Source organism: Sus scrofa, chromosome X (assembly GCF_000003025.6).
Source record: "Sus scrofa isolate TJ Tabasco breed Duroc chromosome X, Sscrofa11.1, whole genome shotgun sequence".
NCBI classification, from domain to species: Eukaryota; Metazoa; Chordata; class Mammalia; order Artiodactyla; family Suidae; genus Sus; species Sus scrofa.
In genome coordinates this window covers 46,821,559-46,848,153 of record NC_010461.5, presented here as the reverse complement: position 1 = coordinate 46,848,153, position 26,595 = coordinate 46,821,559, and the positions used below count along the sequence as shown (strand labels likewise).

The 26,595-nt window shown below is 38.4% G+C and overlaps 1 protein-coding gene across 1 annotated transcript in view; it reads left to right on the top strand.

Annotated features, from left to right (window-relative positions):
* FAM120C (family with sequence similarity 120C) overlaps nt 1–26,595 on the top strand; it is a 126,329-nt gene that overhangs the window by 56,079 nt on the left and 43,655 nt on the right. Inside the window, 1 exon segment of the mRNA XM_021080777.1 lies at nt 15,574–15,823. Within this exon segment, the coding sequence (XP_020936436.1) occupies nt 15,574–15,823 (250 nt within the window).

Here is a 26,595-nt window from a genome sequence, read left to right as displayed (position 1 = left end):
AACCTGTGGCATATGGAAGTTCCCAGGCTAGGGGTCAAATTAGAACTGAAGCTGCTGGCCTATGCCACAGCCTCACCAACGCCAGGTCTGAGCTACATCTGCGACCTAGGCAGCAGCTTGTGGAAACACCAGATCCTTAACCCACCGAGAGAGACCAGGAATTGAACCCACATCCTCAAGGACACTCACTATGTTGCGTTTTTAACATGCTGAGCCAGACTGGAAACACTCAGAAAACTTTTTTTAATTGAAGTATACTTCATGTACAATGTATGCTAGTTTCAGGTATATAGCAAAGTGATTCAGTTATACATACATACGTATATGTATGTATATACATGCATACATATATATTCTCTTTAGATTATTTTCCATTATAGATTATTACAATATATTGAATATAGTTCCCTGTGCTATATAGTAGGTCCTTGTTGGCTATCTTTTTTATATATAGTGTGTATCTGTTAATCCAAAATTCCTGATTTATCTCCCCTTTCCCCTTGGTAACCATAAGTTTGTTTTCAAAGTCTGTGTTTTATAAATAAGTTCATTTGTATAATTTTTTTAGATTCCACATATAAGTGATATGATGTGATACTCGTTTTTATCTGTCTGGCTTATTTCACTTACTGTGATAATCTCTTAAGTCCATTCATGTTGCTGCAGATAACATTATTTCATTGTTTTTTAATAGCCAAGTAATATTCCATTGTGTATATGTACCTCATCTTTATACATTCCTCTGTTGATAGACATTTAGATTGCTTCCATGTCTTGGCTATTGTGAACAGTGCTGCTATGACCATTGGGGCATACATATCTTTTTGAATAAGAGTTTTCATCTTTTCCAGATATATACTCAGGAGTAGGATTGTAGGATCATATGGTAGCTCTATTTTTAGTTTTTTAAGGAACCTCCATACTGTTTTCTATAGTGACTGTGCCGATTTACATTCCCACCAACAGTGTAGGAGAGTTCCCTTTTCTTCACACCCTCTCCAGCATTTATTATCTGTAGACGGAGTTCCCGTCGTGGCGCAGTGGAGTTCCCGTCGTGGCGCAGTGGTTAACGAATCCGACTAGGAACCACGAGGTTGCGGGTTCGGTCCCTGCCCCTGCTCAGTGGGTTAACGATCCGGCGTTGCCGTGAGCTGTGGTGTAGGTTGCAGATGCGGCTCGGATCCCGCGTAGCTTTGGCTCTGGCATAGGCCGGTGGCTACAGCTCCGATTCAACCCCTAGCCTGGGAACCTCCATATGCCGCGGGAGCGGCCCAAAGAAATAGCAAAAAGACAAAAAAAAAATAAAAATATTATCTGTAGACTGTTTTTTTTTTTTTGTCTTTTTAGGGCCACATCCATGAGATATGGAAGTTCCCAGGCTAGGGGTTGAATTGGAGCTGCAGCCTCTGGCTTATGCCACAGCCACAGCAATGCAGGATATGAGCCACATCTGCGACCTACACTGCAGCTCATGGCAACACCGGATCCTTAACCCACTCAGCAGGGCCAGGGATGGAGCCCGCATTCTCATGGACACTAGTTGGGTTTGTTACCACTGAACCACAAAGGGAACTCCTGTTTGTAGACTTTTTGATGATAGCTGTTCCAACTATCGTCGGAATAGTATTAGGTGATACCTCATTGTAGCTTTGATTTACATTTTTCTAAAAGATGTTGAGTATCTTTTCATGTGCCTATTGGGCATCTGTATGTCTTCTTCAAGGAAATGTCTGTTTAGGTCTTCTGCCCATTTTTTGATTGGGTTGTTTGGTTTTTTGACATTGAGCTGCATGAGCTATTTGTATATTTTAAAAATTAAGCCCTTGTTGGTCTAAAGACAGAAAAATTCTTGAAAGCAGCCAGAGAGAAATGATGCTTTACCTATAGAGGAAAATAATACAAATAAAAGCTGATGTTTTTTTTATCATAGAGTTCCTTCTGCCACAACATTTTCAAGGGTCAAAAGAAAGGACCAAGATGGTGGAGTAGGAAGACCCAGAGCTCACTTCCTCCCACTGGCACAAAAAATTGTAAATATTTAGAGATCAACCATCCATGAGAGACCTGAAGACTAGCAGAAAAGTTCAAAAGTTAAAGATATAAAGAAGGAATCACAATAAGAGAGTTTAGGAAGGGTGGAGTTATAGTATAGTCAAGACTTGTACTCCTGGGTGGTTGACCCACAAATGGGAGGATAATTATGATTTCAGAGGCTGTCCCCAAGGAGTGAGAGGTTTGAACCCTGCATTGGGCTTGCCAGCCCTGGATTTCTGCACCAGGAAAATGAGCCCCCAGAACATTTGGCTTTGAAGACCAGTGGAGCTTACTTATGGGAGAGCCAGAGGACTGAGCAATATAGAGGCTCCACTTTTAAAGGATATTCACAAAGTCTCACATGCTCCAAGACCCAGAGCCAACACAGTAATTTGAAAGGAGACTGAGTCCGAGCAAGTGCTGACTTGGAGAGCCTCCCAGAGAGACAAGAGGCAATTGAAACCCACCCTGGAGCTGTAGAAGCTGGCACCAGCTGTTTCTGGCAGCTCATCGTACCATGGGGATATTGGTCCTGGAAACTTCCCTTTAGCTTATTAGTGCCCAGACCTGACCACACCCATAAACCAATCAGTACCAGTCCTGGGACATTCCAAGCCTGGCACCAAGCTGGGCAGGGACATGGACCCACCCTCCAGTAGGCTAGCTGCTGTACTGAGCTCCCAGCCACCCCAGGACCCAGGGCCATTCACCTGCAGGCCAACACCAACTCAAAAACACTGGGACCTGGCCTCATCCACCAGTGGGTAGACATCAGGCCCTGGATCCCCTGGGCCCCAGCCCCACCAGTTAGCCTACCAACACCAGCTGCAAGACAAGAGACAAAAAAGGACATCACATAATGATCAAAGGATCAATCCAAGAAGATACAGAAATTATAAATATATATGCAGCCAACATAGGAGCAGCTAAATACACAAGCAAATATTAAAGACATAAAGGGAGAAATTGATATTAACACAATAATATTAGGGGACTTAACACCCCACTTACATCAATGAATGGATCACCCAGACAGAAAATCAATGAAACACTGGCCTTAATTGACACATTAATCCAAATGGACTTAGTACATATATAGGAGTTCCATCCCTTAGCAGCAGAATGCACATTTTTTCCAGTGCACATGAAACATTCTCTATAATAGATCACATGCTGAGCCACAAAACAAATCACAGTAAGTTTAAGAAGATCAAAATCATATCAAATGTCTTTTCCAATCAGAATGATATGAAACTAGAAATCAACTAAAAGAAGAAAACCCTACACAACCCCCCAACATATGGAGGCTAAACAATATGCTGCTAAACAACCAGTTGGTCCCTGAAGAATTCAAAAGAAAATCAATACCTGGAGACAAATGCAAATAGAAACAGTGATCCAGAATCATTGTTTGGTGGGATGCAGCAAAAGCAGTTCAAAGAGGAAAGTTTATAGAGATGCATTCCTACCTCAGGAAATAAGGAAACTCAAAAAAACCCTAACTTTTTACCTAAAGTGACCAGAGATAGAAGAACAGATAAAACCTAAAGTTAGTAAAAGCGACTAGAGAAAGAAGAACAGATAAAACCCAAAGTTAGTAGAAGGAAAGGAATTGTAAAGGTCAGAACAGAAATAAATGCCATGGAGAATTTTAAAAATGGAAAAGATGAGTGAAACTAATACCTTGTTCTTTGAAATGATAAAATTAGTAAACCTTTAGCCAGACTCATCAGGAAAAAAGGGAGGGTCTAAATCAATAAAATCAGAAATGAGAAAGGAGAGGATACAACCAACACCACAGAAATGCAAAGGATCATAAGAGATTCCTGTAGAAAATTATGCACCAATAAATTGGACAGCCTAGAAGAAATGTACAAATTCCTAAAAAATGTACAATCTCCCAAGACTGAATCAGGAAGAAATAGAAAACACGAATAGACCAGTTACCAGTAATGAAATTGAATCAGTGATTAAAAAAAAAAAACCCTCCCAACAATTGAATTAAAAAGACCAAAATACCTTGGGATAAATCTAACCAAGGTGCTAAAAACCCATACTTGGGAAATTACAAGACTTTGATGAAAAAATTTAAGATGACACAGACAAAAAGCTATATGGTGCTCATGGAATGGAAGAAATATTGTTAAACAGACCATAAGGCAATTTCCAGATTTAATGCAATCTCTATCAAAATAACAGTAGTATTTTTTTTCACAGAGATATAATAAACAATCCTAAAATGTATATGAAAACACAAAAGACCCCCAAATAGCCAAAACAATCTTAAAAACAGAAGAACATGGGGAACAACTGGAGTTTCCTTTTAAAAACTAAAACAGAGCTACCATATGCAGCAGTCCCACTCCTGGGTATATATCCAGAAAAGATGATGATTCTAATTGAAAAAGATACATAAATGCACAGCAAAATTCATAGCAGCACTATTCGCAATAGCTAAGATGTGGAAGCAGCCTAAATGTCCGTCAACAGATGAATGGATAAAGGAGATACGGTGTATATATATTTATATATATAATGGAATGTTACTTGGCCACAAAGAAGAATGAAATAATGTCATTTTCAGCAACATGAATGGACTTGAGATTATCATAATAATCTTTGTAAGTCAGAAGAAGACAAATATCATATGATATCACATGTGGAATCAAAAGTTTATAGAAATGAACTTATTTGTAAAACAGAAACAGACTCACAGACATAGAAAACAAACTTAGGGTTACCAAAGGGGAAAGGGATGGGGATAAATTAAGAGTTTGTGATAAACATGGAGTTCCCGTTGTGGCGCAGCAGAAACGAATCCAACTAGGAATCATGAGGTTGTGGGCTTGATCCCAGGCCTCAATTCAGTGGGTTAAGGATCTGGTGTTGCCGTGAGCTGTGGTATAGTTTGCAGATGTGTTTGTTGCTGTGGCTGTGGCTGTGGCACAGGCCAGCAGCTGTAGGTCTGATTCGACCCATGTCCTGGGAACCTCCATATGCCATGGGTGTGGCTCTAAAAAGAAAAAAATAAAAATTAAAAAAAAAGAGTTTGAGATTAACAGATACGCACTACTATAAATAAAATAGGTGAACAACAAGGTCCTACTGAATACCACAGTGAACTATATTCAATATCTTATAGTAACCTATAATGGAAAGTAATCTACAAAACAATATATATGTATAACTGAATCACCTTGCTGTATGGCTGAGAATAATACAACATCAATAGTTAAAATAAGAACAAAACAGTCCTTAATTTCAAACTGTACTACAAATATACAGTAATCAAAGTAGTATGCTACTGGCACAAAAACAGATATATAGATCAATAGCCCATAAATGAACCCACACTTATATCGGTAATTTATCTATGAGAAAGGAGGCAAGAATATGTAACAGGGAAAAGATAGCTTCTTCAATAAATGCTGTTGAGTAAATTGGATAGCTACATGCAAAGGATTAAAGAGTTAAATGTAAGACTTGAAACCGTAAAACTTCTCAATGAAAACCTACGTAGTATGCTCTTTGACATCAGTCTTAGCAATATATTTTTTGGTATGTCTCCTCTGGCAAGGAAAACAAAAGCAAAAATAAACAAATGGGAGAGTTCCCTGGTGGCCTAGCTGGTTAAGGATCTGGCATTGTCACTGCTGTGGTGCAGGTTCAATTCCTGGCCTGGGAACTTCCTCATGCCACGAGCATGGCCAATATAAACAAACAAACAATCAAACATTGGAATGCCTCAAACTAAAATCTCTTTGCACCATGTATGATACTATCAACAGAATAAGAAGGCTGCCTACTGAATCAGAGAAGATATTTGCAAATGATATATCAAACAATGGGTTAATGTCCAAAATACGCAAAGAACTCACACAATCCACGTCAAATACAAACTAATTAAATAAAGGATCCGAATAGACACTCTTCGAAAGAAGACACACAGGTGGTCAACAGGCATGTGAAAAAATGCTCAACATCACTAATCATCAGGGAAATACAAATCAAAACCACAATGAGATATCACCCCACACCTTTCAAGATGCCTAGTATCAAAAAGACAATAAATAGCAGATAGTGGCAAGGATGTGGGGAAAAGGGAACCCTTGTGCATTGTTGGTGGGAATGTAAATTGGTGCAACCAGTATGGAAAACAGTTCGGTGATTCTTCAAAAAATTAAAAGGAGAACCAACTTGTGATACCAGCAATTCCACATTTGAATATTTAGCTGGGAAATCAAGAACATTAATTTGAAGAGATAAATGCCTCCCTATGTACACTGCAGCATTTTTACAATAGCCAAGATATAGAAAATACATGTGTTCATTGACAGATAAACGGAGAAAGAAATTATATATATTCATATATATATACATACATATACATACAATGGAATGTTAGCCATAAAATGGAATGAAATCTTACTACTTGCGACAATGTGGATGGACCTAGAAGGCATTATGCTAAGTGAAATAAGGCAGACAGAGAAAGACAATTACTGTATGATTTCAGTTATATGTGGAAAATAGATAATAAATGAATGAGTAGAACAAACCAGAAAGAAGCTCACCATATAGAGAACAAACAAGTGGTTGCCAGAGGGAGGAGTGTGTGGGGATGAGTGAAATAGGTGAGGGAGATTAAGAGGTACAAACTTCCAGTTATAAAATAAATAAGTCATGGGAGTTCCTGTCGTGGCTCAGTGGAAACGAATCCGACTACTATCCATGAGGATGTGGGTTCAATCCTGGCCTTGCTCAGTGGGTTAAGGATCTGGCGTTGCCCTGAGCTGTGGTATAGGTCACAGATGCTGCTCGGATCTGGTGTTGCTGTGGCAGTGGTGTAGGCCAGCAACTATATCTCTGATTCGACCCCTAGCCTGGGAACTTACATAAGCCGAGGGTGCGGCCCTCAAAAAGCAAACAACCAAAAAAATAAATGAAATAAAATAATAAGTCATGGGAATCTAGTATACAGCATATGGAATATAGTCAATAATATTGGAATACCTTTGTACTGTGACAGATTTTGGTAACTGGACTTATCATAGTGGTCATTTGGTAATGTATAAAAATATCAAGTCACTCTGTTGAAACTAATAGAACACTGTAAGTCTATTATATATCAATAAAAAATGAAATATAATTAATTTCTGTTTAAATTTTGTATCCTAGTCTTTAGCTCACCGTTTCTAGGAGTTTTGTTTTACAATTCTTGTAATTTTCTGCATGGAATGTATGTCATCTGCAATTAGGATCAAGTTTGTTTCTTCCTTCTGATCTGTATGCCTTCTATTTTGTTTTCGCGCCTTCCTACACTGGCTAGACATCCTAGCCTCGTTTCTGATTTTAAGAGAAAAAAGATTCAGTCTTTCACCATTAAGTGCAGTGTTAGCAGGAGGTTTTTTGTTAATATTCTTTATCAAGGTGAAATTTCCTTCTATTGCTAGTTTTCAGAGTTTTTTCCAAAATCATGAATGATTGTTAAATTTCATCAAATGTTTTTCTACATCCACTGAAATGATCATATTATTTTTCTTCTTTAGCCTGTTTATATGGTAGAGTATATTGATTGATTTTTTTTCAGATATTGAACCAGCCTTGCAACAATGGAATAAACTCTAGTTGGTTGGCCATGGTGTATAATCCTTTTTACAAATTGCTGAATTCTATTGACTAAATTTTTTTTGGCCACACCTGCAGCATGTGGAAGGGATCTAACCTGTGCCATGGCAGCAACCCAAGCCACTGCAGTGACAACGCCAGATTCTTAACCTGCTGCACCACAAGGGAACTCCATATTGACTAATGTTTTAAGAATTTTAATATTTAACTTGATAAATAATATCAATTTGAAGTGTTTTTATATACTGTCTTTATTGAGTTTTTGTATCCAGGTAATACTGGCTCCATTGAAAGAGTTCAGAAGTGTTTATACCTATTTTCTGAAAGTATTGTGTAGAAATGATGTTAATTCTTTGTTAAACATTTGGTAGAATTCTCCAGTGAAACCAGTTGAACCAGGTTTGTTTGGGTTTTTTTTAAATGATTTTTGATTTTTCAATTATACCTGGTTTACAGTGTTCTGTCAATTTTCTACTGTACAGTAAGGTGACCCAGTCACACATACATGTATACATTCTTTTTCTCACATTATCATTCTCCATCAAAAGTAGCTAGATATACTTCCCAGTGCTATACAGCAGGATCTCGTTGCTTATTATCCATTGAGCCAGATTCATTAAAATTTATAGGGCTAATCAAATTATATATTTCATATTAGGTGTGATGTGGTAGTATGTATATTTTGAGAAATTGGTCTATTTTGCCTAAGTTGTCAAATTTATGTGTGTGGGCTGTTGGTGGGAATGTAAACTGGTACAGCCACTATGGAAAACAGTATGGAGGTACCTTAGAAAAGTATACATAGAACAACCACATGACCCAGCAGTCCCACTCTTGGGCATATACCCAGACAAAACTTCCCTTGAAAAAGATACATGCACCCACATGTTCATTGCAGCACTATTCACAATAGCCAAGACATGGAAACATCCTAAATGTCCATCAACTGACAATTGGATTAAGAAGATGTTGTACATATACACAGTGGAATACTACTCACCTGTAAAAAGGAACAAAATAATGTCATTTGCAGCAACGTGGATGGAACTAGAGACTCTCATACTGAGTGAAGTAGGTCAGAAAGAGAAAAACAAATACCATATGATATCACTTATATCTGGAATCTATCATAGGGCACAAATGAACCTTTCCACAGTAAAGAAAATCATGGACCTGGAGAACAGATTTGTGGTTGCCAAGAGGGAGGGGGAGAGAGTAGAAGGGACTGGGAATTTGGGGTTAACAGATGCAAACTGTAGCCTTTGGAATGGATAAGCAATGGGATCCTGCTGAATAGCACTGGGAACTATGTCTGGTCACTTGTGATGGAGCATGATAATGTGAGAAAAAAAGAATGTATACATGTATGTCTGACTGGGTCACCTTGCTGTGCAGCAGAAAATCGACAGAACACTGTAAATCAGCTATAACGGAAAAAATTAAAATTGGTATAAAAAATTTATGTGTGCAGGGTTGTTTACATTATCCACATACAATTCTTTTAATATCTACAGGCTTTGTGGTGATATTCTCTCTTATTCTTGATATTAGTAATTTATGTCTTTTGTCTCTTTTCCTTGCAGTCTTGCTAGATTTTGTCAATTTTACCATTCTTTTCAAAGAAGAAGGTTTTCATTTCATTGATTTTTCTCTATTTTTCTCTTTTCAACTTCATTAATTTCTGATTTTATCCTTATTATTTTCTTCCTTGGTTTGCTATAGGTTTGGCTTTCTCCTCTTCTTATTAGATGATCAGTTAAAGACTTTCCTCTTTTCTAAATGTGAGCCTTTAGTGCTATAAATTCCTTCTCAGCAATTATTTAGTTCATCTCACAAATTTCAGTGTTTTGTATTTTTATTTCGTTCCATGTATTTCTATTCCTTGAGACTTCTTTGACCCATTAATTATATAGAATTTCTGTTATTTTCCAAGTATTTACACATTTTCCTGTTATCTTTCTGTTGTTAATTTCTTATTTGATTCTGTAGTGTTCTGAAAGTATAATCTGTAAGATTTCACTTCTTTTAAATTTATTAAGGTTTGTTTTATGGACCAGCATATGATCTATCGTGGCAAGTTCTGTGGGCATGTGAAAGGAACATGTATTGTGCTCTTGTGTGTTCTATACTAATTGATTAGATCCTGTTCATTGATCGTGTTGTTGAGTTCTATATTCTTGCTAATTTTCTGTATAGTTGATCTACCCATTATTGAGAGGGGGTTCGAAATCTCTAATTATAATTGTGAGTTTGAGAGTTCCTGTCGTGGCGCAGTGGAAACGAATCCGAATAGAATAGGAACCATGAGGTTGCGGCTTTGATCCCTGGCCTCGCTCAGTGGGTCAAGGATCTGGCGTTGCCATGAGCTGTGGTGTTGGTTGCAAACGCAGCTCGGATTTAGCATTGCTTTGGCTCTGGCGTAGACCAGCAGTAACAGCTCCAATTAGACCCCTAGCCTGGGGGCATCCATATGCCGCTGGTGTGGCCCTAAAAGGACAAAAGACAAAAAAACAAAAACATTATGAGTTTGTGTATTTCTCATTTCATTTCTGTCAGTTTTTGCATCATGTACTTTGTGGCTCAGTTATTTGGTGACACACATTTAGGATTGCTATATCTTCTTGGTAGATTGACCCTTTTAGCATTTTGTAATGAACCTTTTCTGCCCCGGCCCTGGCAAATTCTTTGCTCTTACATCTACTTAGTATGCTATTAATATAGCCACTCCTTCTACCTTTTGATTATTGTGTTCATGGTATATTATTATCCATTCTTTAACTTTCAGCCTAATATCATTTATATATATATATAATTGTAAAAAGTTAACATAACATTTATATATATAAATGTTAAATGTTTATATTTGTATACATATAAATGTTAAAATGTATATATAAATGTTAATATATATATTAACATTTTCTAATTTCTTTTGTTATTGTTGTCATTTGGGGTTTTTTATAACCATGTGGGAGTTCCTGGGCCAGGGACTGAATCTGAGTTATAGCTGTGGCAACACTGGATCCTTTAGCCCACTGCACTGGGCCAGGGATCAAACCTGCACCTGTACAGGGACCCAAGCCATTGCAGTCAGATTCTTAACCCACTGCAACAGAGTGGGGACTCCTAAATCATGTCTTTTTAATCCAGTCTGTCAATCTGTATTTAATTGAAGTTAGACCACATACATTTAATGCAATTATTGACATGTTAGGTCTTAAGTCTATCATTTTATTTTTGCTTCTGTTTCTTCTCTGTTTTTCATATCTCTTTTCTTATTCTTCCCTTCCTATGAAGTACCTGAACATATTTTAGAAAATCCAATTTTTACATTTAGTGTTTTGACTGTATCTCTTTGTAAAGCTGTTTCAGTGTATTTACTAGGTATTACATTGTATATACCTAACTTATCACAGTCTACTGGTGTTGGCATTTTAGCAGTTCCAAGACCTCTGTTGCATCTTTTTACCTTCATTTTTTTATTAAAATTTTTATTGTTATTTTCCCAATACAATTTTTTTTCTACTGTACAGCATGGTGACCCAGTTACACATACATGTATACATTCTTTTTTCTTGCATAATCATGCTCCATCATAAATGACTAGACATAGTTCTCAGTGCTACACAGCAGGATCTCATTGCTTATCCATTCCAAAAGAAATAGTTTGCACTATTCACAATAGCCAAGACATGGAAACAACCCAAATGTCCATTGACAGATGATTGGATTAGGAAGATGTATATACACAATGGAATACTAGTCAGCCATAAAAAAGAACCTTCCCTTCATTTATGGCTATCATTACTAAGTTTACAAATAACAAATCCTGGAGAGGGTGTGGAGAAGAGGGAACCCTCCTACACTGTTGTTGGGAATGTAAATTGGAAAACCGTATGGAGGTACCTCAGAAAACTAAATATAGAACTACCATATGACCCACCATTCCACTCCTGGGCATATATCCAGACAAAACTTTCATTCATAATGATACATGTAGAGTTCCTGTCATGGCTCATTGATTAACAAACCTGACTCACATCCATAAGGAGGCGGGTTTGATCCCTGGCCTTGCTCAGTGGGTTAATGGTCTGGCGTTGCCATGAACTGTGGTGTAGGTTGCAGATGCGGCTCAGATTGCATGTTGCTGTGGCTGTGGTGTAGGCGGGTGGCTACAGCTCCGATTGGACCCCTGGCCTGGGAACCTCCATATGCCATGGGTGCAGCCCTAAAAAGAAAAAAAAAAAAAAAAAAAAACCCAAAAAACAAAAAGGTACATGCATTCCTATGTTCATTGTAGCACTATTCACAATAGCCAAGATATGGAAACAATTTAAATGTCCATTGACAGATGAATGGATTAAGAAGATGTTGTATATATACACAGTGGAATACTACTCAGCCATAAAAAAGAACAAAACAATGCCATTTGCAGCAACATAGATGGAACTAGAGACTCTCACACTAAATGAAGTAAGTCAGACAAAGACAAATACCATATGATATCACTTATATCTGGAATCTAATATATGGCACAAATGAACCTATCCATAGAAAAGAAAAAAATCCATGAATATGGAGAACAGACTTGTGGTTGCCAAAGAGGGAAGGGAGTGGGATGGACTGGGAGTTTGGGGTTAGTAAAGGCAAACTGTTGCATTTGAGTGGATAAGCGATGAGATCCTGCTGTATAGCACTGGGAACTATATGTAATGACTTGTGATGGAACATGTTGGACAATAATGTGAGAAAAAGAATGTATATATATATATATATATATGTATGTCTAGGTCACTTTGCTGTACATAAGAAATTGACAGAACATTGTAAATCAACTATAATAAAATTTTTTTAAAATAAGAGTACAGGGAACTACACTCAATATCTTATAATAATCTATAATGGAGAAGAACCTGAAAAAGAATGATATATTCTTTGTGTGTGTGTATATATATATATATATATATATATATATATATATACACACACATACACACACACTATATATATAGTTTTATAACTATAAATGAATCACTTTGGTATACACCTGAAACTAACACAATACTGTAAATTAACTATAGCTTAATAAAAAATCCTATAGACTGAGTGCTAAAAAAAATTACTGTCTAATCCCAGCAGGATTCTGTGTATATGTAGACAAGATTATTCTAATATTTATATGGAAAACAATAGAACTAAAAAATAGCTAAAATAGTTTTGAGGAGGAATAATAAATTGGGAGCAGCCACGCTACTTGATTACAAGACTTATTATGTATCTACAGTAAATAAGTCTGTGTAGTATTAGCAGTGATATAGACACATAGACCAATGGAACAGAATAGGGAACCCAGAAATAGCCTCACAAGGTAAAGCCAACTGATTTTTGACAAAGTGGCAGAAGCACTTCATTGGAGAAGGGAGAGTCTTTTTAACAAATAGTACTGGATCAGTTGGAAGTCCATAGGTGAACAAGTACCACGTATCTAGACTAGTATTAAAATATATAAAGAACCCTCAAAACTGAGCAATATAAAAAAAAAATCTCAAAAGGTTGCATACTGATTCAACTTATATAAATTTTCAAATTGACAAAATGGTAGAGATAAAGAACAGATTAATGGTTGCCAGAGATTAAGAATGGTGCTGGAGGGCATTGAGTATGCCCATAAAAATACAGCACAGGGGAAATCTTTGTGGTGATGGTATGGTTCTGTACCTTGATTGCAGTGGTGGTTAAATGAATCTACACATGACAGAACTATACACACAGTTGTACCAATGTCAATTTCCTAGCTTTGATATTGTATTATAAACATTTTAGATATGAGTAAGTAAAAACTAGGTAAAAGATACACAGGACCTCTGTCTACTATCTTTGCAACTCCCTGAGAATCTATAATTATTTAAAATATATTTTAAAAGGAGCACTCTAGTGGTTGTAAAACATAGGTGTGAGGGGGATTCGACAGGACGAGGGCAGGGACAACAGTCTGGAGACTCTTACCAGGTGAAAGATGATGGCAATTGAATCTGGACCTTATTTGTTGTAATGAAGAAAAGGGGACAGATAAGGCAGTAGAATAAGCAGGACCTTAGAAATAACTAGCTGTAGAAGGTGAAGGTCAGTGAGGACTCCAGGATGACTCCCAGGTTTCTAGCTTGGGTAGTAGAGTTGATTGTAGATGCCTTAAGTTAAAAAGGACATAGCTTAAGCCTGAGGTACACTAGATGTGGACAGAATCCATGTTTTCCTTGTCTGTTACACTTTGATAACTCTAAAAGATGGGGTTTTTTTGAGAATTTTGTAATATTCTTTTAAGTCTTTTGGAGTGACCTATAGTCTGTTATGAAGCCAGATATTCATGTAATTCTTCCTTGGGCTTCTTTCCTTGCCTACTCTGGTACATCTACTTTAAAAATGAATTTAGGAGTTCCCGTCGTGGCGCAGTGGTTAACGAATCCGACTAGGAACCATGAGGTTGCGGGTTCGGTCCCTGGCCTTGCTCAGTGGGTTAACGATCCAGCGTTGCCGTGAGCTGTGGTGTAGGTTGCAGACGCGGCTCGGATCCCGCGTTGCTGTGGCTCTGGCGTAGGCCGGTGGCTACAGCTCCGATTGGACCCCTAGCCTGGGAACCTCCATATGCTGCGGGAGAGGCCCAAGAAACAGCAACAACAACAACAACAACAAAAGACAAAAGACAAAAAAAATAAAATAAAATAAAATAAAATAAAATAAAATAAAAATGAATTTAAAGTACAGTAGTCCTCTCTTATCCTCAGTTTCTCTTTCCACAGTTTCAGTTAACCTCGAGTCAACTATGATCCAAAAACATTAAATGAAAAATTCCAGAAGTAAACAATTCATACATTTTAAATTGCACAGTTTTGAGTAGGTGTGGTAAAATCTCACGTGGTCCTGCTCCCTCCCACCCAGAACATGAATCATCCCTTTGTCCAGCATATCCTGCCCATTAGTCACTTTTAGCCATGGAGTTTATCAGATTGACTGTTTTAGTATTGCAATGCTGTGTTCAGCTAACCCTTATTTACTTAATAATGGCCCCAGGCCCAAGAATAGTGATGCTTGCGATTCAGATATGGCAAAGAGAAGCCGTAAAGTGCTTCTTTCAAGTGAAAAGGCAAAAGTTCTCTACTTAATAGGGGAAGAAAAGTAAAAAAAAATCACATGTTGAGGTTGGTGAGATCCATACTGACAAAAAGATCCACAGTAAGAGCAAGTCTTTTATCTATGAAATTGCAAAGAAAAAAAAAAAAGAAATTTGTACTAGTTTTGTTGTCATATATTGAACTACAGAAGTTATGGACACAGTACATGATAATTGCTTAGTTAAGATGGAAAAGGCATTAAATTTGTACAATAAGATATTTACAGAGAAAAAGAGACCACATTCACATAACTTTTATTACAGTATATTGTTAAAATTATTATATTTTATTATTAGTTATTGTCATACCTAATTTATAAATTAAACTTGATCATAGATATGTATGTATAGGACAAAATGTAGTATATACAGTATTTGGTACTGTCCATGGTTTCAGGCATCCAGTGGGGGTCTTAGAACATATCCCCTGTGAATAAGCAGGGTACTGCTGTGTGAAAGTAAAACTGTGTGACAATTGAACTTTTTCATCTGCAAAATGAGCACATTTTGTGATAATATAGTCATAATGCGTCTGTCTCAGGCTCGATCTGCAGAGTTAGATTTACATTTATATGTAAAGTACTTAACATATACCAAGCACCTAATTGCTACTCCTGCTTTTACTACTACTAACAATAAAAATTATATTGACAGAAAATTAGAAGATGTTGAAGTGTGATGGCTTTTGTCAGAAATGCTCAGAGATTCTCTAGATCCTGTTTTCCTCAATTTCTGTTTTACAGTTCCTTCAGTGATCCTTAAAGAATGGTCTGCCTATAAAGGGAAGTCACCTCAAACCCCTGAGCTGGTGTCTGCACTGACATTTCGTGAATGGACTTGCCCAAACCTCAAGAAGCTCTGGCTAGGCAAAGCAGTTGAGGACAAGAACAGAAGGATGCGTGCTTTCCTGGCCTGTATGAAGTCAGATACACCCAGTATGCTCAATCCAGCTAACGTCCCCACCCATCTGCTGCTCATGTGCTGTGTACTCCGGTAAGCTTTGGGACCAGGAAGTGGTCCGTTCATTTCTCTTTTACTTTTTTGGGTATTTCCTTTAAGCAAGTGGTTTTTTATGGTGTTTTGAGGTAGGGAGGTTTTTTTATGTTTACTTTAGGCTTCAGAAACATAGGAGTTGATTCCTATGATAGTCTCCTCAGTTTATGATCCTCTGTCATCATCAGGCCATGTGTGAGCCCTCTTTTATTTTTGGTTTTATATTTGGGTTTTTTATAGAAGAGGAAACAAAGGTGCAAAGAGAAATGACTTGCAAAGGTTACATAACTGATAAGGGGTAGTGTAAGTGTTTGAACCAGGTCTCTCCAACTTCCAGTTCCTATACTTTTTAAAAGTCATGGTGGAAAATGTAATTAACATAAAATTTTGTTAAATTTGATTTTAAATGAAAATAAACTTATCCAAAATACTGCATTGCCAAAGTTCCCGTTGTGGCTCAGTAGTTAATGAATCCAACTAGGAACCATGAGGTTGTGGGTTCGATCCCTGGCCTTGCTCAGTGGGTTAACGATCCAGCGTTGCTGTGAGCTGTGGTGTAGGTCACAGATGCAGCTCGGATCCTGCGTTGCTGTGGCTCTGGTGTAGGCTGGCAGCTACAGCTCCGATTAGACCCCTAGCCTGGGAACCTCCATATGCCGCGGGAGCAGCCCTGGAAAAGACAAAAAGAAAAAAAAAATACTGCATTGCCCATCAGTGTCAAGACTGGGTAGGAACATTGAACTATAGACTAATTGAGTACTAGGAATTTTAACTCTTCAATTGCTTCTACTAACTGTAGGTAAGAGATACCTCTCATGAAAGTAAAGTAGTGCTGGGGAAGTTGTAACTAAAATTGACACTGGTGCAACTCTTGGACAGTTGGCCTAGAGAAAGGAGAGTCTGTTAGGAAAACTTGATACAGTTTGAGGAAGGCAGAACCTTTATACATATGTCACCACTGAGGAAGAAAGGATGAGGAACTCTGTCAGGCCTTAAGGGATGGGATGCAGCCTTGTTAAATGAAGAGCAGCATGTACCAAGGCCCTACCACTTCCAGCACAGCTTCATTCCAATCTCAACAGTTTTCCAGAAATAAAACATGAAATTGAGGAGTCTCTTCTGAGAAACAGTTATATTAAGAAGCAGCAGATTCATTTCCAGCTGTAATAGAACGTTTGAGTTAACCATGTGGTATCCTGATATATAAAGATATGTAAGAACTAGTTTTTGTTCACTTAACAGGATAATTCTTAAGTTCCTTGGGAAAAGCAGATGAATAAGAAGAGTTTGTGAGTTCCCTTCGTGGCTCAGTTGTTAACGAATCCGACTAGGAACCATGAGGTTGCAGGTTCGATCCCTGGCCTTGCTCAATGGGTTAACGATCCGGCGTTGCCGTGAGCTGTGGTGTAGGTCGCAGACGCGGCTTGGATCCCGCATTGCTGTGGCTCTGGTATAGGCCGGCGGCTGCAGCTCCAATTAGACCCCTAGCCTGGGAACCTCCATATGCCATGGGAGCGGCCCTAGAAAAAGCAAAAAGACAAAAAAAACAAAAAAAAAGAATAGCTTGGAAATTTTCAAATGAACAACAAGAGGAGTCTTGCTTCAAACAACAACAAAGCCAGAATGTATCATAAATTTACACTAAAATGAAGTGATATTGGCACAAAAATTGCAGGAGAGACAGGCTTTCCAAAATTAGTCCAGACATATCACTAAACAAATTAACAAAAAAGCAGCAACTACACTGCTTTGGAAAGGAGTCCAGAGTTGCTGCAGTATATTATCACAACTATCCAATGTCAAAAAGTTATGACTTGCAAAGAAATAATAATGTGTGGCTCATAGACAGGACAAAAAGCAGTCAATAGAAACTGTCTCTGAGAGGGTATGGATATAGGACATAGTAAATAAATAATTTTAATCAGCTCCTATAAATATATTCAAAGAACTAAATGAAACCATATTTGAAGAATTAAAGTATGACCCATCAGGTAAAGAATAGCAATAAAGAGATCAATCAAGATGATGGAGTAGATGTAGTTCTCTTGTTGGCACAACAGGTTAAGGATCCAGAGTTGTCACTGCAGTGGCTTGGATCATTCCTGTGATGCAGGTTTTTGATCTCTGGCCTGTGAACTTCCACATGCTGTGGGCATGGCCAAAGAAAATGATGAAGTAGAAGGAGGTGGAACTCAACTTCTCCCATGACACATCAAAAATATATCTGTATGTGGAACATTCTCACTGGAAACTGACAGAAGGACTCCAAGGCTATAAGTAAAATTCACCATAATCCGGTAGAAAGGGAAGAGAAGCAATCAGGTCAGGACCTGTGCCCCTGGGAGGTACCTCAGAGGAACTTGGAGATTACTCAGATGGAGATTTTCCTTGGGGAGTAAGCTGTTTGAGACATAGATTGGGTACCCCGGGTATGGCAGAGGGGAGACAAGCCTCCTTAACTAATTTGAAGACCACAGAAGGTTTGTAGGAAGCCTGGACTGAGCATGAGAAGCATGTGTGTACTGGCTTACCCCCAAGGAAGGAGAGAGTACAGAGTGAAGATTGCTGCTGGGTTGTCTGCAGCCATCTTGGTCCCAACCCCAACTGAGCTAAGGCTCCATACCCATTTGTTCCATGACACAGCATGGATCTGGATCTAGGGCTTCCACGACCAGGGACAAAGCTCAGAAATGGGACACAGAGGCTATTCAGTCTCAGGGACATATCTCCGGTGCCATCCATTGTTGGTGCTTACTCAAGAAGTGCATCAAAAACAACCCAAAACTCTGATGGTAGCCACTCCACCATAGCTCCCCCCTCAAAAGACACCAAGAATCAATGCGGGCCCCACCTTCCCTGTTGTGTAGCTACACAACTGGGCCAGGACAGTAGAAGGTGATGGCAGTGAATGGCTCTGAGGGACAAAGGAGACTTGGACCTGAGGCTGCATCTGAACAGGGGGAGGGAAACAATTGCTGGTGCCTGCACGGGCAGTGTATTGGAGGCAACTCAGATCTCTGTTTACAGCCGTCATAAGCCCAGAGCCTGCACAAGCCTCCCTTGTTTCAGCACTACCCCCTCTCTGCAGTAAGAGTGCCAGTGCAGGGAGAAGGGAACATACACACGTTTAAGAGAGCTGAGCCAACTTGGATCAACCCTAAAGGCTTCTGCTACAGCATCTTGGGATCTGACCCTACCCCTACAGGGTGGTGATAGCCACTGAGCAGATAGGGAGTCCCACCTCACACCAGGCCCTGGGCCTAGCACCTCCATCTCCAGACCCACCTCCTACCAAGGTGATAGCTCCCAGCATACCCTGAAGAAAGATCTGAGTTGAATCTACATCCTATCCAGTTCTCCACCAAAGACATTGGGCAGTGCCAATGCCCATTGGGCAAGCTGCATAGAGACACTTCCACATAAGGACATCCCTTTAGGACCATAATAGGTAATTATTTCCCCTAAATTCAGAGAGACAGAGAAATATAAGCAAAATGAGAAGACAGAGGATCTGGTCTCAATTGAAATCACTTAAAAAATAAATGATGAAAAGAAATAAGCAATTTTCAAAGTAAAGAATTCAAAGCATTAGTAATAAGAATTTTAATTGAATTAGAGAAAAGTCTAGAGGAACACAGTGAGAATTTTAAACAGAACCTCAAAAATATAAAAAAATAATCAGAAATGAAGAATACAGTAAGTGAAATAAGACACTGGAAAGAATGAATAGCAGACTAAGTGATTCAGAAGAAAGCATAAATTATCTGGAAGACAGAATAAAACAAAATCACCTCATTAGAACAGCAAAAAGAAAAATTAAAAAAATAAGAGGAGGAGTTCCCACTGTGGCTCAGCAGAAATTAATCTGACTGGCATCCATGAGGACACAGGTTCAGTCCCTGGCCTCACTCAGTGGGTTAAGGATCCAGCGTTGCCATGAGCTGTGGTATAGGTCGCAGACATGGCTCAGATCTGGCATTGCTATGGTTGTTGTGTAGGCCAGTGGCTTCAGCTCCGATTCAACCCATAGCCTGGGGAACCTCTATATGCCTTGGGTGTGGCCCTAAAAATTTTTAAAATACGAACAGTTTGAGATAGCATACCAACGTTCACATTATGGGGGGGGGGGTCTCAGAAGGAAAATAAAGAGAGAAGATTGAAACTATATTTGATGGGGTTATGGCTAAAAACTTCTCAAACCTGAAGAAGAAAGAAATATCCATGTAAAGCAAGCACAGAGGGTCTCAAATAAGATTAACCCAAAGAGATTCACACTAAGACATAGCATAATTAAAATGGCAGTCTGAATGTCAATCAATAGGTGAATGGATTTTAAAAAAATGTGGCATACACACCCCCACACACACACATATATAAAATAGAATAAATAAAAAATAAAATAAATGAATGAATATAGCAAAATAGAAATAGTCTTATAGATATAGAAAACATAGTAGTGGTTACCAGTGGGGAGAGGAAAGCAGGGAAGGGCAAGTTAGGGTTATGTGATTAAGAGAGACAAAGTACTATGTATGTATAAGATAGATTAGCTAAAAGGATATATTGTACACCACACAGAATCATAGCCATTATTTTATAATAACACTTAATGGAGTATAATTATAAAAATACTGAATTACTATCCTATACATCTGACACTAATATATTTTAAACTAACTATATACTTCGGCTAAAAAAAAATAGAGAGAAATCACAGAAAGAAACCAAATAGATATTCTGGAGTTGAAAAGTATATTTATTGAAGTGAAAAAATTAACTTGAGGGTCTCAACAGCAGATTTGAGCTAAGAGAAGAAAAAAAGAACTTGGATAAGCAATGAGGTCCTACTGTACAACATAGGGAACTATATCCTATATATAACTATATCTCATGTATATATGACTGGGCCACTATGCTGTACAACAGAAATTGACACAACCTTGTAAACCAACTATACTCTAATAAAAAAAGAAATTACCATGTTAAAAATTTTTAACAGGAGTTCCCGTCGTGGCGCAGTGGTTAACAAATCCGACTAGGAATCATGAGGTTGCGGGTTCGGTCCCTGGCCTTGCTTAGTGGGTTAACGATCCGGCGTTGCCATGAGCTGTGGTGTAGGTTGCAGATGCGGCTCAGATCCCGCGTTGCTGTGGCTCTGGCGTAGGCCGGTGGCTACAGCTCTGATTGGACCCTAGCCTGGGAACCTCCATATGCCACGGGAGCGGCCCAAGAAATAGCAACAACAACGACAAAAGACAAAAAAAAAAAAAATTTTAACAACTTTTATTTTTTCCATTATAGTTGGTTCCATGTTAAAAACATTTTTTCAGAGTTTGCATTGTGGCTTGGCAGTAAATGAACCCAACTAGCATGCATGAAGACACAGGTTCAATCCTTGGTCTTGCTCAGTGAGTTAAGGATCCAGCATTGCCATGAATTGTGGTGTAGGTTGCAGATGTGGCTCAGATCCTGTGTTGCTGTGGCTATGGTGTAGGCCACCAGCTGTAGCTCTGATTTGACCTCTAGCCTGAGAACTTCCATATGCCATGGTTGCGGCCCTAAAAAGGCAAAAAAAAAAATTTTTTTTTTTTCAAAAACAAAATCAGTGAACTTGAAGGCAGATCAATAAAGACTATCCAGTCTGAAGAACAAAGTGAAAAAAGAATGAATAAAAGTGAAAAGAGGCTAAGAGACCTGTGGGACAATATCAAGCATACATAATAGGTGACCCAGGAGAGAGAAAAAATGTATAAAGAAATAAGAGTTGAAAACTTCCCAAATTTGACAAAAAACATAAATCTACCCATCCAAGATTCAAATCTCCATGTACTATAGCCTCAAATATCCACACTTAGACTCCATTAAAAGAGAAAGACAGTCTTGAAAGAAGCAAGAGAGACACAACTTGTTACATATACAGGTAACAGAAGATTAACAATATTCAAAAGGTGGAAGCAAGCTGTTTCCATTGTTGGATGAGCTGATGAAAAAGAGGTGGTATATACATACAATAGATTATTCTTCAACCTTAAAAAGGAAGGAAATTCTGACACATGCTACAACATGGCTGACCCTTGAAGATGTGCTAAGTAAGGTATGCCAGTCACAGAAGGACAAACATTGTATGATTCTACTTTTATGAAGTTTCTAGAGTGGTCAGCTTAGAGATAGGTAAAAATGGTGGTTTCCAAGGACTGAGGGGAGGAGGGAATGGGGTAATAGTGTTTACTAGGTATAAGATTCAAGTTGGGAAGAAGAAAAAGTTCTGGACATGGGTAGTGGTGATGGTTCTGCATAATGTGAATGGACTTAATGCTGCTGAAGTATAAACTTAGAACGTATTAAAGTGATACATATTATGCTGTATATCTTTTACCACAAGAAAAGCAACAAAAGAAAGACAAGGATTGGGACTTCCAGAATAAGGAGGCAGGCAAACCCTGTCCTGAACAAAATTATCATTTAACTGGTGAAAAATATTTTTAAAAATCATTTAACACTCAGGCATACATAGCCAAGAAGTCAGGGGCTCCTTCTCCCGGCTCCCATTCTTGGCTTATAGTTTTACCCTGGGTGAGAAATATTACCAGTTCTTATCAACCCCAGCCTTGTGTCCAGGTAGGTGTCATAAAGAATATCTCTTACCCAACCTCCACTCATGGCAGAAGCTCTAATCCAGGGGTAGCATGCCAACAGTACTTAGAGCCCCAATTATTCCCACCCAACTCATATGTGAAAAAGAGTTTTCTACAGTGGGAGGGTCAAACCAAAAATACTAGGCACTGCCAACCTCTCTCCCCATTCTCAGTACCTGCTTGTATAGAAAGATGTCACTTGTCACTCAGGGAAAAGCAGCCCCAGCTCTGGTGCAGTGACTAGGCATTCTTAGGGAGAAAAGCAGAACATAAGAATGAGCTCCATACCTCTAACTGAAGTGATTTTCTTTATTTAGAACACAGCATGGAGAATTCCATGCCTAAGAACATGTCAAGAACTATAGGGATCTTAATGGTGAAGAATTAAGAGGAAGCTGGTAGCTCAATAATATAAGCAAAATGACAGAGCATCCAGTTTTATAGAGAGAACCAGGGGAAGAAATAGCCAAGAAGACCCGCCTGGGATCACAGTTAACTGTGGGAATCAAGAAGGGTATGTTCCTGCACTGAATGGCACTTACTCAGGAGCAGCCAGAACAGGACATGGGGCAGTCTTCAAAACATTCCCCAAATCACATAAAGACCCATCAATACAGAACACTTGACCCAGAGGCAGCTCCACCAACCTAGGCTTAAAACTAAAATCAAACTCTTTACTGCCAGACTGAATACCCAAACCTATGTCTTCTCAGCAATGATCAGAGAAGGTACCTACAAACTACTAGTCCCTTGCCGAATGTGAGGCCAAAAGGTATAAATTTAGTTCCCATTCTGGCCCAGTGGGTTAAGAACACAACATAGTGTCCATAAGGATGCAGGTTTGATCCTTGGCCTTGTTCAGTGGGTTAACAATCCTGTAATGGTGCAAGCTCTAGTGTAAGTCACAGGTGAAGCTTGGATCCCAGTGTTGGTGAGGCTGTGGTTTAGGCCAGCAGCTGCAGCTCTGATTCACCCCCTAAGGCTGGGAGCTTCATATGCCCCAGGTGCGGTCCTAAAAGGGGGAAAAAAAAAGTGTAATCTCCCTGAACTATGATAGTAGCCTTACTCTACACATGTTTCAGTGGTGAAGGGTAAAATCTGACTAGCTAAGAAGACTTAAGCATAATAAATGACCAGTTTGTGCCTTATGCTGACCCAGGGGTGACATATGTGTTGCCAGACTATATATAAAAACAAGGGGGGAAACTCTCAGTAGTGACATCAAAGCCTGCATCCTCCATAAGAAATAAACCACAGAATTAGTACAGCCAAGTCACTAAATATTTTAACAAGAGAACAACAAAGCAAACAACATCAACCAGCCTTGGGCTCGAAGATGGAGTCCCTATCCAGTGCTGTTACAATATATTATATAAAATATATTGTTTTGAACAAAACTCCCAAGGCACTCTAAGAAATATGAAAGTATAACCCATACACACAGTAAATAAAACAGACTTATTTTTTATGTTGTCCTTCTTAAGATTTTTATTTTATATTGGAGTATAGTTGTTTTACAATATTGTGTTAATTTCGAGTGTACATACAGCAAAGTGATTCAGTTATACATATACAGATATCTGTTCTTTTTCAGATTTTTCTCATATTGCACAGTATTTACTAGATTTTTCTGTTTTATATAGTAGGTCCTTATTGATTATCTATTTTATATATAGTAGTATGTATATGTGATTCCCAAACTCCTAATTTATCCCCCGCCCATCTTTCCCCTTTGGTAACCAAAAGTTTGTTTTTGAAGTCTGTGAGTCTGTTTCTTGTTTTGTAAATAAATTCAGTTGTATAATTTATTAAGATTGCACATATAAGTGATATCATATGATGTTTGGCTTCCTTTGACTGACTTCATTTAGTATGATAATCTCTAGGTCCATCCATGTTGCTGCACATGGCATTATTTCATTCTTTTTTATGGCTAATATTCCATTGTATGTATGTACCACATCTTTATCCATTCCTCTGTTGATGGGCATTTAGGTTGCTTCCATGTCTTAGATATTGCAAATAGTGTTGCAGTAAACACTGGGATGCATGTAGATTTTTTAATTATGGTTTTCTCTGGACATATGCCCAGGACTGGGATTGCTGGATCATATGGTAGCTCTGTTTTCAGTTTTTTAGGGAACCTCCATACTGTTCTCCACAGTGGTTATACCAATTTACATTCCCAACAATGTAGGAGGGTTCCCTTTTCGCTACACCCTCTCCAGCATTTATTGTTTGTAGACTTTTTGATTATGGCCATTCTGAGCTGTGTGTCTTTCCTACTCCATTTATCTATATTTCTTCTTTTTTTCTTTTTCTTTTTTGGGTGCACCCATGGCATGTGGAAGCTCCTGGGCCAGGGACTGAAACCACGTCACAGCAGTGACCCAAGCCACAGTGAAAACATCAGATTCTTTACCTGCTGCACCACGATGGAACTCCTCTATGTTTCTGCTTTTTGTGCCAGTGCCATAAAGTTTTGTTTATTCTGGTTTGTAGTGTAGACTAGAGTCAAGGAGCCTGATTCTTTCAGCTCTGTTTTTCTTTTTCAGGATTGCGTTGCCATTCAGATGGAGTCTTTTGTGTTTCCATACAAATTTTAAAACTTTTTGTTCTAGTTCTTTGGAAAATGTCATTGGTCATTTGATAGGGTTTGCATTGAGGATTGCCTCGAGTAGTATAGTCATTTCAGCAATTCTTCCAGTCCAGGGACGTGATATATCTTTCCATTTCTGTTTGTCTTCAATTTCTTTCGTCAACGTCTTACAATTTTCATAGTAAAGATCTTTTACCTTCTTAGGTAGGTTTATCCCTAGGGATTTTATTCTTTTTGATGTGATTTATCTTTCCGATCATTCATTATTAGTTTATAGAAATGCAAGAGATTTCTATGTATTAATTTTGTATCCTGCACCTTTACCAAATTCATTGATGAGTTCCAGTAGTTTTTGGTAGCATCTTTAGGATTTTTTGGTATGGTATGTCATCTGAAAACATTGAACAGAAGTAAATAAGTGGAGATGAAGAAAACAATAGAAGAGATTGGGAGTTCCCGTCATGGCTCAGTGGTTAACGAATCCGACCAGGAACCATGAGGTTGAGGGTTCGATCCCTGGCCTTGCTCAGAGGGTTAAGAATCCGGCGTTGCCGTGAGCTGTGGTGTAAGTTGCAGACGCGGCTTGGATCCTGCGTTGCTGTGGCTCTGGCGTAGGCCAGTGGCTATAGCTCTGATTCGACCCCTAGCCTGGGAACCTCCATATGTCGCGGGAGCGGCCCAAGAAATGGCAAAAAAGACAAAGAAAAAAAAACAATAGATCAAAGAAACTAAAAATTCTTTGACAAGATCAACAAAATTGACAAACCTTTAGCCAGACTCATCAAAAAACGGAGAGGACTCAAATCAATAGTATTAGAAATGAAAAAGCAGAAGTTACAACTGACACCACAGAAATACAAAGGATCATAAGAGACTACTACAAGTAATTCTAAGCCAATAGAATGGACAACCTAGAAGAAATGGGCAAATTCTTAAAAGGTATAACCTTCCTGACTGAACCATAAAGAAATAGAAAATATGAACAGATCAGTCACAAGTACAAAAGTTGAAACTGTGATTTTAAAACTTCCAACAAACAAAAGTTCAGGACGAGATGGCTTCACAGGGGAATTCAGTCAAACATGCAGAGAAGAGTTAACCCCTATTCTTCTGAAACTCTTCCCAAAAACTCCAAAGAAAGGAATACTTTCATACTCACCCTAATAAGCCACCATCACCCTCACACCAAAACCAGACAAAGAGACCACAAAAAAAGAAAAGTACAGACCAATATCATTGATGATCATAGATGCAAAAATCCTTAAGAAAATACTAACAAACCAAATCCAACAGTACATTATAAGAATCACACACCATGATCAAATGGGATTTATCTCAGGGATGTAAGGATTTTTCAGTATCTGCAAAACAATTGGTGTGATACACCAAATCAACACATTAAAGAATAAAAACCATATGATCATCTCAATAGATGCATAGAATGCTTTTGACAAAGCTTTTTTAAATGATTTTTATTTTTTCTATTACATTTGGTTTAGTGTTATGTCAATTTCTACTGTATAGCAAAGTGACCAAGT